Source organism: Pelodiscus sinensis, chromosome 4 (assembly GCF_052426305.1).
Source record: "Pelodiscus sinensis isolate ZL-2025 chromosome 4, ASM5242630v1, whole genome shotgun sequence".
NCBI lineage: Eukaryota > Metazoa > Chordata > Testudines > Trionychidae > Pelodiscus > Pelodiscus sinensis.
In genome coordinates this window covers 76463677-76477660 of record NC_143055.1, presented here as the reverse complement: position 1 = coordinate 76477660, position 13984 = coordinate 76463677, and the positions used below count along the sequence as shown (strand labels likewise).

The following is a 13984-nucleotide window of genomic DNA, read 5'->3' as shown; positions in this document are numbered from 1 at the left end:
CTGTTTTAGGTCACAGTCAGCTTCTTCATCTTTCTGTGGTACAGTAAGTTCTAAAAGCATCTATATCCAGGCCATAAGACCACTGCTGTGCTCTATTTGCCTTAAATATAGGAGTATGTACTGTGCTTAAAGTGTTTAATATTTGGTATTGCAGCATGTCAACATACCATGTAGACAACCTATAGGTGCTAATGTCACATCAGTTTTTGTGCTGATATAGAAAAGGAATGGCTAGATACTTTATTAGAGCATTAATAGTATGCGCATACAGGCAGTCCCCGGGTTACGTACAAGATAGGGACTATAGGTTTGTTCTTAAGTTGAATTTGTACGTAGCTCGGAACTGGCTCCAGATTCAGCTGCTGCTGCTGAAACTGACCAGGGGCAGACTACAGGAAGCCCGAGGCAGAGTTGCTCTGCCCCCAGCTTCCTGGAATCAGCCACTGATCAGTTTCAACAGCGGCTGAATCTGGAGCTTGGGACAGAACAGCTGGGGCGCTGCCGGGTAGGTCCCCCCAGGACCATCCCGGCAGCACCCCAGCTGCTCTACCCCAGGCGTCCACAATAGAAGCCTGGTCTTCTGGGGGGGCGCACTAGTTGCGCCCCCCCCAGCAGACCAGGGAGACCCGGAGCAAAGCCGTGGAGGCGGCGGGGTCCCGCCTCTCTGTGGCTTTGCTCCGGAGCAAAGCCTTGGAGGCGCGGGACCCCCTCAGCAGACCAGGGACACCCGGGCCAGCTTTTCTCGCCCCGGAGGACGTGGTGGCGGGACCACTGCACATCTGGGTGGTCCTGCCGCCCGCGAGTTCCGGGGCAAGAAAAGCCCCGTTTGTAAGTGCGGATCCGACATAAGTCTTTGACTCAGGGACTGCCTGTATGGCATTTCCTGGAAAATTGATGGCCATCAGGCAGTGACTCCTCACTTATCTATGATTCCTAGGAAATGCTTTAATTATACTAGATGTTTAAAGTTTCTAAAATTGTAGTTGAATGTTCTTGAAAGTAATTGAGGTTTTATAGTGCATAGGCTGAAATTGTGCACTTTCTCTCTTAACGTATATAATTTAGAATAATGCTTCCTACCTTGAGGAGCACCTGGTTCATCTACCTTAGGATATATAATATTTATGTTCTGGAGTATTTAATGGCTTTCATGTGGCTCAAGTTTGTATAACTTTTCATCTGGTCAATAAAAAATTCACATATGTAGATTTCCGTTGTCTCTTTCATTGTAATAGCAATGTATAGTAGGAATATCTTTTTAGATTGCGAACAGTTAATTATCACCTGTATTGTAAGGCTTACTTGGAATGCTTAGTTTAAGAAAAAATACATTGGTTACTGACACACCTTTTCTAGAAAGGAAAAGAATGTTTTTAATTAAAAGTTCTTTCATGCATGTCTGAAAACCATGTGCACTGCACATGTTTTGATTCTAAAGACTACATTTTATCTGCATCCTCAAAAGATTGGTCAGCGTATCAAAATAGAACTTGGAAGATTTTTTAATTTTTTAAAATTTTTTTAACAAAAATTGTGTGCGCTCAAGATTAGATGGCTCTTTTGTTAGAACAATGTAAATAGTTGCTAGCCAAAAAATATTGCAAAATACTGAATGAAAATTGGGCTTAGCTTCAGCATTGAAGAAATGCACAGTGGTCCAATGTCTCATTTAGGAGGTCCTCAGAAGAAAAAGGAAGAGAGCTCAAACCTCCCTTTTACTAGTGACTTACCAAAGCAGTTTTCATTCCCAACAAGGCACACTGGAATCACGATAACTATCCATAATTTTTTAAAAAAAATCTGTTCATAATCTACTGTTGTTCTTTGGAAAACATTACCAGAAATGCTACTTCATTTACACCTACTAGCTTTTAATAGCAAATTGAAGCTATTTTATAAAATATATAGGATTTTATTTCATAGTTCTATTTAGGGATATAATAGTGTAATTGATTACTACATGCCTTCTCCCCCCTTCCCCTTTCCCCAGCAGTAAGTTTTTTAGCAGGCTGGCCAGCAGCCTGGGTCAGTCCTGGTTCGTGCTGGGTGGAGGATCTACCCTTGTTGTGGCTCTGCATTTAAAGGCTTTGTCTACACTACAAGGTTTTTGCAGCAGAGAGTATGCTAATAACGGACTCATTAGCGTGAGTCGCGATGTCATTAGCATATTTTCTGCAGATGATTTTTGCGCAAGGGGGTTTTGTGCAAAAAGAAGCACTGTAGCTGCTTCTGTTTTGCACAAAAAAACCCTCCCAGAGAGGCATGACGATCTTGAGCAAAAGGGTTTTTTTGTGCAAAATGGAAGTGGCTAAATTGCTTCTTTTTGCGCAAAAACCCCTTGCACAAAAAGCATCCTCAGAAAATATGCTGATGACATCGCGACTCATGGTAATGAGTCCATCATTAGTTTATTCTCTGCCACAAAAACTTGTGGTGTAGACATAGCCAAAGAGTATTAGAAGCCAGGTGGGCAGGCAGCTCCGCTCACTCCAAGTCCGAGAGCTCAGACCCTTGCTCCCCCCTCCTGGTACAGGGGCTGCTTCTGCCCCACACTGCTATCTCTTTATCAGAAGTAGCAGCGCGGGGCAACAAGATAGCTGGCTTTAAAACTGGCTTCCTTTGCAGACAAGCTCCCACCTGGCACTCTGCACTTTTGCCTCCAATATGGAGGCAGCAGCGCAGAGTGGCAGGGGGCTCTCTGGGAGTGGGGCCGGAGTGCACTGGCTGCTGGCCCCACCCTTGGGGACTATAGAATAGTCAAGTAACTGATAAGAATTCATGAGTTAATCAACTGATATTGCTCATCCCTTGTTCTAGTCTGTGCCCTACTTAGAGCCATCCCCCCTCACAGGTTTAAGGTAGTGTGGCCGGATATCTGTGTTTTCAACAGAAAGGCCAGTCAGAAAGGGGAATTGACAATATCTGATCAGATCTACTGACCTGACACATCAAGTCCGGTTACTGCAGACAGGGAAGTGCCAAGTCATCATGCCTGCAAGATGCTACTCAGCAAGGGCCACCACTAGTCCTCTCTGTTTTGGTCAACTGCAGCTCCCAGTCTCAGCCTTGAGACACATGCTCTCAGCCAGGGCAGGAAGGAATAGAAGGGAAGAGCAGTGAGTGACGGGGTGGGAGGTGAGGGGAGAGGAAAAAGTGGGGGCGGGGACAAAGCAGACATGGCAGGTGCAGGGTCTCAGGGAAGGGGCCAGGCAGAGGAGATTCTGGCACTCCTGTGAAGTGTCCAGTTTTTTACATTACAGAGTTGGCAACCCTAGCATGTTTCAGAATCTTTAGATTGTGCTTATAGCTGTCCTATTGATTGTAAATTTGAGTGGTGCTGGTGTGTGCCCTTTCCATTGTTGTTTTAACTAGCTTATTGCCTTAAATTGGATGGTGAGCTCTTCGGAACAGGGTCATCTTAGGGATTCACACAGCACTTGCTATAGAGGGGTCAAACCTTGATTGTATCCTCTTGGTGACACAAAGCAATGCTGAAATCTAAAATAGTTCTCTGTACGGAGATTACATGTTCCATTGTTGAAAACTGAGGATGCCTTTTGCAGGAAAATATAAATATCTCTAGTGCAGTGGTACTCAGAAATTTGCTTTAAAGGATTTCAACTCTTTCATAATGGGGTGAGCACCATAAGCTTCTAATTTTGGGAACTGCTGAGGTACACTCACAGTATCATGTCTCCTGATTTGTGCTCCCTAACTTTGTTTCAGGGTCAATAATATTAGATCTTTATACCATGTTCCTTTACTCTATGCTTCTGTTTCCTTATTAAATTTTTTGATCAAGTGTAAAACTCAGTATAGTTTTCATCTATTTTCTTCTATTTACTCATAATTGACATGGGACCCACTTGTGAACAGTCTTGATTCATATTAAAAAGTGGGAATGTTTGGAATTGATGCATCTGGTGTTTCTTGGTATCTTTAAAATGCTGTTGGACACCTTGAAACACCGTGACAAATGTAACTTAGCTTTGTGTACACCATGTTCTGAAAGATGTTGGATTTTTGTTGTAATGTCCGTCTTAAGTAGTAAGTTTTGCTGGATGCTGGGAAAATTCCATTAAATTATTGCATCCATATTCTCTTTTGTGTCCCTATTACATTAAAAAGAGCTCTATTTTTATTTAAAAAAAATGAACCTTGACACTTACAAGAGAAAATTGGAAGTCATTCTGATTGACTGTAGAAACAATCACATCTTATATTAGCAACATCCTATTATAGGTGGAAACAGCTGCATCCTCTGTCTTTACATGCAAGAAATCCTATTGTTCTCAAATTATCAAGTTAGCGTTACTGTGGGAAAGTGTAAGACTACTCGAAGTATTACACAATTTTTATAATACACAAGGGAAGGGAGGGATCTCTTTGATTGTGCTCTTAAAATTGAGAGTAAAAATACTGTGTAAGTTGCATACTATTTATGCTACTGAACTTGTATTATGATAAAATACAGTATTAGGTTCATCAGTTAATTATGTTTTGTTCTTCGCAGCTGCTTTTGTGTTGCATCACTTCTGGGGGCTGCTTAAGCATATTCTCTTCTGAAGAGATGCTTGATGCCATTAATGTCTGATCTTCTTAAACCTTGGATTAAATATATTTTAAAAAAAGAAAGAGATCCACATTCAGTACTTTGGTGCAGATTCATTGCCATTTACATCAATCACGTAGCACAAAAGAATGAAAACCATCTGTAAGTCCATTATCTGGGATTCCCACAGTACAAGGGAGTCCCTAGCAGGCATATAGCCAGCATAGCCTTAACAATAGCTAAGCCTGTTTCCTATGCCTTCCCACCACATCTAGGGTACATCTAGACTGCAAGCTTCTTTTGAAAGAAGCTTTTTTGAAAAAGCTTCTTTTGAAAGAGCGCATCGACACCTTAAACTCGGATTGAAAAAGCAATTTGAAAAAGCAAAGAGAGTGTCCAGACTGCATGGATGCTCTCTTGAAAGAAAGCCCTGATTGCTATTCACAGAATAGCCGCCAGGGCACCTGTGTCTTTTCGATTGCTGCCTCTTTTGAAAAATGTCCCTGTTCTGTGTCCGCACAAGCCTTTTTTTGAGTGAGCGCTTTCAAAAAAGTTATTCTTCCTCATAATTTGAGGTTTACTAATGTTGGGAAAAAAAACCTGTATTTTTATTTAATTTCGAAAGAACGCGATTGTAGTATGGATGCAGGTGAAGTTTTTTCCAAAAACATAGTTTAGACATACCTCTATTGATACAGGGAACATGTTTGAGTTGATGGAGGTGGTGTGGCTGGAGTTCTGTAATGCTCCAATTATCTCTAACATTCATTTGATCTGTTTCGTGCTGAAGCTAGCAGACCCAGGTTAGAATGGGGTCAGAGAATTAGGGAGTTGTAATTGGTGGGTGATCCTTGGGTTGCCATTGTTTTTTCACTCCTCCCTGATCTGCCCTGGATCACGCTGTGGGAGAAGGAAGCTGTCTTATGCACGGAGAGCCATCTGAGCTTCCATACTATTCTGTGGGATGCTCTGACAGCCCATTAATAAACCCTCATACCTTTTCCTTGTGAAGACTGGGCTGATTCAGTAACTTCAGTTTAAAAATGAAAGTGTATGGCTCAGGGAATAAAGTTTTAATTCATAATTGGACACTCTTTTCTTTTCTTACTACATTTGCTTTTAGGAACCACATGTTGGATATCTTTCCTCTACTTGCATGGTATACAAGCTGAAAAGAGTAAGAATTTACTACATTAAAATACTGGGGAAGAGGAATCTAAAAACAATAAACACATTCTTGAAAACAAATACAGTAAACTTCCGATAATCCGGCACCTTAAGGACCCGGGGGTGCCGGATTATCAGATATGCCGGACTATCGGAAGGGGGGGCTATGAGGGTTCTGGGGTGGAGTGGGGGGGATGCCACCCCAGACCCTTCATAGCCCCCCCTTCCGATAGTCCGGCTCTGCCCCAGGTGTCCCCGATTCAGCCGCTGCTGGTCAGTTTCAGCAGTGGCAGAATCGGGGACGCCTGGGGCAGAGCAGCTGGGGTGCTGCTGGGTTGGTCCGGTAGCGCCGCTCCTTGGGGCTGTGGGACCAACCCGGCAGCACCCCAGCTGCTCTGTCCCAGGCATCCCCAAGAGCAGCTGGGGTGCTGCCGGGTTGGTCCTGCAGCCCCGAGGGGTGGCGCTATGGGACCAACCTGGCAGCACCCCAGCTGCTCTGCCCCCGGCTTCCCCGATTCAGCTGCTGGTCAGTTTCAGCAGCGGTTGAATCAGGGAAGCCGGGCGCAGAGCAGCTCCAATTGTCCGGCTGCCCGGAGCACTTCCGGGTTCCCGATGGTGCCGGACCATCAGGAGTGCCAGAGCACTGGATGCCGGACCAATGGAGTTTTACTGTACCTCAAATGCTGCAAATTTTAAATGGAACAAGTCCTAGATTGATGCAGGTTATAAGTTTCACATGATATACAATGTTCTGAGAAGAGTACTGAATACAAACCAACATCTTAGTATTAATTTACAACTTTAAAAGCTTTAGAGGGGTAGCTGTGTTAGTCTGTAACCGGAAAAACTTAAAAAACAATGAATGGTTTTATCAGTACCTTAAAGACTAACAAAACATGTAGATGGTATCATAAGCTTTCATATGAAGAAGTGGGTTTTACCCATGAAATCTCATGATACCATCTACATGTTTTGTTAGTCTTTAAGTTGCTGCTAGACGGTTTGTTGCTTAAGTTCTAAACAATTTAAACACACGCATAGTAGGTGTACCAGACTTCCAGCACTGGCTCAAATTTTTCCCACTATTACAAACAGACCTGATTTCTTTCCTTCCTTTACACCACTCTAGTTGAGTCATTAAAGTAAAGGTATATTGTGTTTTTTGGATGCCTCAGATTTTCGACAGGATTCTTGCAGTAGTGGTAGGTGAGAAACTTTGTGTCTGCATGTCTGCTTTTCATAGATTAAAGCCAGAAGTGACCATTTAGATTATATGATCCAACCTCCTGCATATCGCAGGCAACAGAACCTCACCCAGTAATTCTATTTGAGCACATCTTTTAAAAAGATATCTGATTTAAAGACTTAATGTAATGGAGAATCTACTACAATCATTAGCAAGTCATTTTAGTTGGTTATTTGCATTCAGTGTTTAAAAAACACAAAGTCAACAAAAAACAAGTCTCCATTTCTAGTTTGAATTTGTCTAGTCTTTGGGTCTTGTTCTATTGTATGTGATATTAGCTTTGCTCTCAGAAATCTTTTCTCCTAGCAGAGTGGATAAAAATCAGAGTTTTAAAAAAAACCTGAATATTTTTATTCTGATACTTATTTTTTTTAAACCTGTTTAAAATTAAATCTAAATGTAACATTAAAGATGGTAAGGCCAAAAATTAGTTTTAAATGTGAGGTATGTATAGATAAGTTTTTGTATCTAATAAAAGTACAGATTGATTAATAAAAATGATGTGTATTAAATTACATTCCAAGTCATCGTAATGCAGCTTAATACAAATCATGAGCAAAAAATGACTTAGTAAATAAGGTTTCAGAGGGGTAGCTGAATTACTCTAACAGAAAAAACGTTAAAAACAACAAATAGTCTGGTAGCACTTCATAGACTAACAAAACACGAAGATGGTATCATGAGCTTTCGTGGACACAGCCCACTCTGGTCATCTGAAGAAGTGGGCTGTGCCCACGAAAGCTCATGATACCACCTTCGTGTTTTGTTAGTCTTTAAAGTGCTACAGTAATGTTTGTTGTTTTTTTGGTAAATAAACAATGTCAGTCACCATTTTCTAACATATGTAAAATATACAACTACTAAAAATCTGAAAATATTAAGCTGAATGAAAACTTAAATGAATGTATATAATTATAGTGTACCCTCCTAGGTAGCAAAAAGATGACCAAATGTAGTGTAAAGGCTCAATTTAATTTTAAATTTAACATACTTTAATGGATAGTCCTGTGGCACCTTAGAGACTAACACAAATATATATATATATAGTATCGTGAGCTTTTGTTGCTACTTTTATGGCATTTGAAAATTGTCTTGGAATAGAGCTGATGCTTCTGCTGCTCTGAGCTTGTGGACACTGTTATGGATAATGCCCAGATTTAAACAAGCATTCATTGTATAATATTTCTTTTTGTGCCTTGGATCTGATCACAGTGTGCTGTTATCATTTTGTCTACAAAATGTGTCTACAGTGCTTTTATCCCTTCATTCAAATAGGTATGCTGTATGGCTTTTTGAGTCAAATTTTAATTATAGATGGTTAGAGAGAAGCAAAATGTACTTTGCTGTTACTAGAAGCCCTCCTTATCTTAGGTTTTTGCATCATCCTGTTCTCATTTATTGTGTTTGATGTTTATCTTGCTAGAAATCTAGTTTCAGTTCAGTAATCTTGGTGTTAAACTGGTTTGTTTCAAAGATCCTCCGGTAAATAGAGTTTAATCCTGGGGTCTTGTGATTGTATTAAACTTTTTCTGTTCTTTGGTCATCTTATAGGATTGGCAAATAATTAGGGCATCTTTGTGCTTGTTCTTGAAAGGATTACCTTCCCTCACCCAGAATTCAGAGGTCGGAGTAAGAGACAATGGAGCCAGCAGATGTCCTGGACACATTTATTTCACCTGTGCGTATTAGTATTGCAAGTTCTATAAACAAATCTATTGTAGAAGGCTGCTAGCCTGGGAGACAGAGCTAGGATTAGAATAAATTGTGCTACTGAGCAATAATTGTGTGTATGTATTTAGGGATGTTAAATATTGGTTAATTGAAAAGTCGATTAACCTCATGAATTATTGGTTACTTGACTATTCTATAGTTCCTGGGGTAGGGCCAGCAGCCAGTGTGATCCAGGCGCACTCCCAAAGAGTCCCTTGTCACTCTCCGCTGCTGCCTCTATCAGAGGCAGCAGCATGGGGTGCCAGGTGGGAGCTGGTCCTGAGGAGAGACAATTTAAAAACTAGCTCCCCTTGGGGACTGGCTGCCTGTCACCCTGCACTTCTGCCTCTGATACAGAAGCAACAGTGCAGGGTGGCAACAGCCTCTGTCCAGGGTAGGGTCTGAGCTCTTAGACCCAGCATGAGCTGGAACTGAGTTGGGCTACCTGCCCACCTGGCTCCTAATATATTTTAAATGCAGAGCTGCAGAGGGGGTAGGTCCTGGAACCAGCACAAGCCAGAAGTGAGCCATGTTGCTTGCCAGTCTGCCAAAAATTTACTGTGTGTGTGTGTGTGTGTGTGTGTGTGTGTGTGTGTGTGTGTATTTTCATACATATATGTATGAATGATGTTTTTATTTTCAAAATAAGTGTGTGTTGTTTGTGATAGATCTATTATCTGGCTTCTGGTAATATAACTTATTCCATTATATGAATGGAGGAGGCTATACTGATAAAAGTATGTTTTAGCCATTATTGTCTCTACTAAGGGAACTGTTTGGTACAGCTGTGGTGTATATGTACTGGCGAGCCTTTCAAGTATAGACTGGATCTTAGTCAAAACTTTGTCTTTGCTATCTCAACCTATATGATACTTTAAATGTCACATTCTTCTGTAAGTAAATGAAATTTCATATGTATTCTTTAGTGAATCATTTTAGCGTTCCTCTCTGTAATCTTCTGATTACTTTAGTATTTTGTCATTAAGGTGTGTGGTCTTTGTTGTTAGCTTTGTTAGCCTTAAAGTAAAGCTTTTTGGTCACCAAAATGGTCCAAACAAAAAATCAACCTTTTAAAGAAAAGTTGCCACCTTTCAACTGGAGTTAATGTAAATCAAATGAATAAAGCTGGAAAGTTTTAGAGAATACTTTAGTTTGGAAAATACAACCTAAATGAAAAAACAACTACATTTGGAAAAATATGAAAAAGCAGAGTTTAATATTTTTTTCCCAAAGTCATCTGTTTTGGTATAAAGTATTAATATTTAAGTTTTGTAATAAGTAGGTAGGGCTAGATTCTCCCATGCTTCACAGTTTGCATGAAATACAGTTCTGAAGATATAACCAGTATTGTTGCTCCATTTGTTAGTGTTCTCTTCTAATCCCTCCTCTTTCTTTCTATTGCTATCTGTATCAAGTTGCGAGTTCTTACTCAATGTGGTTTGTTTTTTTCTGCCTATATCTCTATTCTTGTTTCATTCTAGTTTTCCCCTCTCATAACCAAGGTTTCTCTCTAGTTGCTAGTGAAACGGTGATCTTTGTTCATTCTCCAATCACTTGTTTTCAAACCTGCTTTTTTGTTCCTTAGTTCTGCTGGTGGAATGAACTGTCATTAAAGTTTCTCCTTAATACATTTTTTTCACGTGTCCTTTTAATATTAAACGCATGCAAAAGGACAGTATTTATTAGTCTGCTGTACTGAAAGAGTCTTTGTCTGATGTGTTTGTGATCCTTTGAGCAAAGACCAGGCTTTCTTTAATATTTTGAATAGTGCTATGCACAGGTATAATGAGACAACTTCATAGCAAGATACTTTCCGTACCTTGAAATCTTAAAAAGCTTTATAGCATGGGTTCCCAAATTGGGGTGTGTGAAGAAATTCCAGGGAGGGCGCAAAGTGACCCAGCCACCCCTCCTCCATTAATCCCCCTCCCCCTCCAAGTTTTGCTGCTATTTTTGTTTTTCGGCCCTGGTCAGTTCCTTTTTTGTTTTTTTGCTCTTTTGTTGAGGGTGGGGCAGGGTTTCTCAAAAATCAAAAAAAGGGCGTGATGCTGAAAAGTTTTGGAACCACTGCTTTATAGTATAGGTTGGTGCAGTTAATTGCAGTGAGCATTCATGCCTAACGCAGAGTGTGTTGTAAATTAACAATGAGTTGTTGCATTATTGTGTGGAAAAAGCTTTTAACAGCGGCTGCCTGCATTCAATTTCAGTCTAGATCAGCTATGGCAAGCCTGCATGCGGCTCTTCCCCCAACCTTCCCCAGGGTGCAGCTCGCAAGGCCCACCCCTGCGGCTCGTGAAGCTGTCCATGAAAATATCCCTTGCCTCCTGGCTCCCTGTGCTCTCCAGGTCAGGGGAGCCGTCTTGTGCGTCCGTTAAAGATGGTGTTGGCTGGTGGGAGCCTGATGTGGCCAAAAAGCCTCGAAACACGTTTTCTTAAAGGGGCAGTCCTTTTCTTTTTCCTCGACCAATTGTGGCCGTAGGATCCTTTTAAAGGGCAGTCCCCTCCCTTTTTTTTTGGCTTGACAACTTTGCCCCAGCTCTTCATGCTGGATCCACTAAAAACTTGGCTCTTCACCAGAATGGGTTGGCCAGACCTGGTCTAGATAGACCATCACTTTCATAAACAGTGTATCCAATTAAATTTACACCTAAAATGTGCATGACACAGTAAAACTTTCTTCTGAATTGTCAAGTAAACATTATGATAAAGGACAAGGTGTCTGACTCCAAAATAAAGTTACCAATAGCTTTTTAAAGAGCAGTCTATGGAACACACTTATTATATATTAATAGAATACATACATCAGTTTGTAATGATCAAATATTTATTTTTCAGCTGTTTCATTGAGGTATATTTGGGTCTTCTGTGCATTTCAGTGGCTAATGCACTTAATTTGCACACAATGTAACTGTGCAGCATAAACTAGTAAATAGTTCCCTGAGTATAGACCAAGAGAGTTTAGTCAGCAACTTTAAGTGGGTTGTACCTATGAAAGCTCATGAGACCATCTACATGTTTTGTTAGTCTTTAAGCTGCTGCTAGACTATTCAATGTTTTAAGTTTTTCTACTTACAGACTAACCTTGGCTACCCTTCTGAAGTAAGTTAATACTGTCAGAGAACATTTGCATGTAATCTTTAGTTAAGAGCTCTGTTATGAGCCATTCCAAAATATCTTAGCTTTGTTTTGAGGAAGATTTCTTGAAGTTCCCAATTCATCTGAATTGCAGTATTTGATTCAAGATATCTGCCAAAATGACAATTCAGGGTAAAGTTTTATACATGAACAATAAACTCAGACTGCTCTTTTTTTTTTTTTAAATGAATTTAGAACTGTGGTGTCCAACATGTTAGCCACTAGCCACATGGTTATTTGGCCAGTTGAGTGTGGCTAGTGTGCTATAACAGTAGCCACTATATGGCTACTGCTTCAGAACTGGTTGGACACCATGGATTTAGAAGATAGCTCCTCACTTAGCCCATTGGAAGTCAGTGGGAGGCGAGGGCCTAAGGGCCATATCTACATGAGAAGATTGCATTGGTATGATTTAAAATCAATATTCTTTTTCTGTGTTGCTTGTGTAGATTAGCAACTACAATTTCACTTAAAGTTGACTGAGCCAAATGGCTGCGTTAGGAGAATTTGTTGCAGTAATGTCTCTTTCATATTTATAAATTGGACAATAGGCAGTGATATGTTTAATGGTCTGCTGTGCGGAACCACACTCAAACAGCAGGGAATCTTTGATATTTTTCCATTTGTCCATTAGATATTCGCATTTCCATGGTTAATTTGAATTTGGCACAGAGCTGACCAAGACGCCCATGGAAGGTCAAACCCAGGAACCTTCTGTGTTGAATCTGACACAAGATGCTTACTTTTTAAGTCTTATTTAGCCCAATCTGCTTTCCAAGCTTCCTTCTAATCATAGCCTGTTTGCATGAGGTTAAAGAAAGGCTTGTGGGTCTCAGCTTGGGATCCCCTGGGGCTCTGCTTGAGCTCCAGACATTTCAGGAGGAGAGAGAGGACTTCCAAGGCTTGGGGCTTCCTTCCTTGCAGCACAAAGACTTGCCACAGGACAGGTCAAAGTAAGCATAGGCTGTAATTTCCCCCCACTGATTTAAAGTATAAAGTCAAGATAACTTTCTGTCCTTCATAGACACTTACTGCTGCAGTGTTGAATCTGTTCGCTAGGCTGTTGCAGTGCCTGGAGAGGTTGTTGATAGGGATATAAAAGTGTAATCGTTCAAATGATTAACCCACAAGCATCGGCTTACCAGTTTCCATTACAGTAACACACCAGCTCCTGCTTCTGCCCTGTGCTGCTAGTGCTGCAATATAAATCTTATGCCAGGGGTTGGTAACCTTTCAGGCATGCCAAGATTTAACTTACTCATTTCTATTTACAGGTCTACGTGTCTCTGATAGTGTTCAAAGTCAATAATAGTCCTACTTTCGTTTTAGCAGCTTCATTAATAAATACATTAAGATACAAAACTTAATTTTCTTCTTTGAGTGGTCCTCGTGGGTGCTCCACTCAAGGTGTCGGGTCCCAACCGGGCGCCGCTAGTTGGAGATTTCCAGAGCTGTGGCCGGGCCGGACCGCGCATGCGCAAGAGCAGCATGCGCCATTCATGCCTTTGCAATGTCTCGTGGTCCGGCACCCCCTCGCCAGTTCCTCTCAACTGCCTGTGGTTGCTGGCGGAGTGCCGTTTATCTACTCAGAGAAAGCCGTTCTGTAAAAAAAAAACCAAAAAAACCCACACAAATAGTTTAACTATAGTACTTACAGGTAGTTAATTAGTAGTTAGTTGTTAGTTCTTTCCTCAGAAATAAAAAAATAATAATTTTTCTTCTAGTTACTGTTCTTAGTTTTTATTAGATTAGTCACTGTATATAGTTGCGCTGATCGAGCATCATGCCTGGGTCACCTGGGTTTAAAAGGTGTACTCAGCGTAAGGACGTGATGCCCGCGTTGTCTAGGGAAATTGCACGTCCCAGAGAAATGCGTCATTGCGCGAAATTGACTCTGAGAGCATGCAGGGAGAGAGACATGCGGTTAAAACTCCTGCTGTGCGATAAGGCTTTATAGCCTTCTGATGATCGTGGCTCAGAATGTCCCGTAGGACAGAAAAGGAGAGCGCAATCACCCGCAGTGATGGTGACAAAAAGGAAGAGAGCTTCTCCTACGTGCTGTCTTCCAGCTGGCTCACTGTCCCAGATTAGTCATGGGGACAAGCTGGGTACGTCCCGAGTGATGGGACAGCCGGAGAGATCACACCGGGCGATATCGGTTATGCATGCACCTC

The 13984-nt window shown here is 41.3% G+C and overlaps 1 protein-coding gene across 13 annotated transcripts in view; it reads left to right on the top strand.

Annotated features, from left to right (window-relative positions):
- RAPGEF2 (Rap guanine nucleotide exchange factor 2) overlaps positions 1–13984 on the top strand; it is a 302566-nt gene that overhangs the window by 45076 nt on the left and 243506 nt on the right. The window contains exon 1 of one of the 13 annotated variants that reach the window (XM_089777947.1): positions 8084–8643. The exons of the other annotated variants lie outside the window; for them this stretch is intronic. Within the exon in view, the coding sequence (XP_089634073.1) occupies positions 8605–8643 (39 nt within the window). The 5' untranslated portion in view covers positions 8084–8604. Of the gene's footprint in view, positions 1–8083; positions 8644–13984 lie in introns of those variants that run through there. 13 annotated transcript variants of the gene reach the window in all.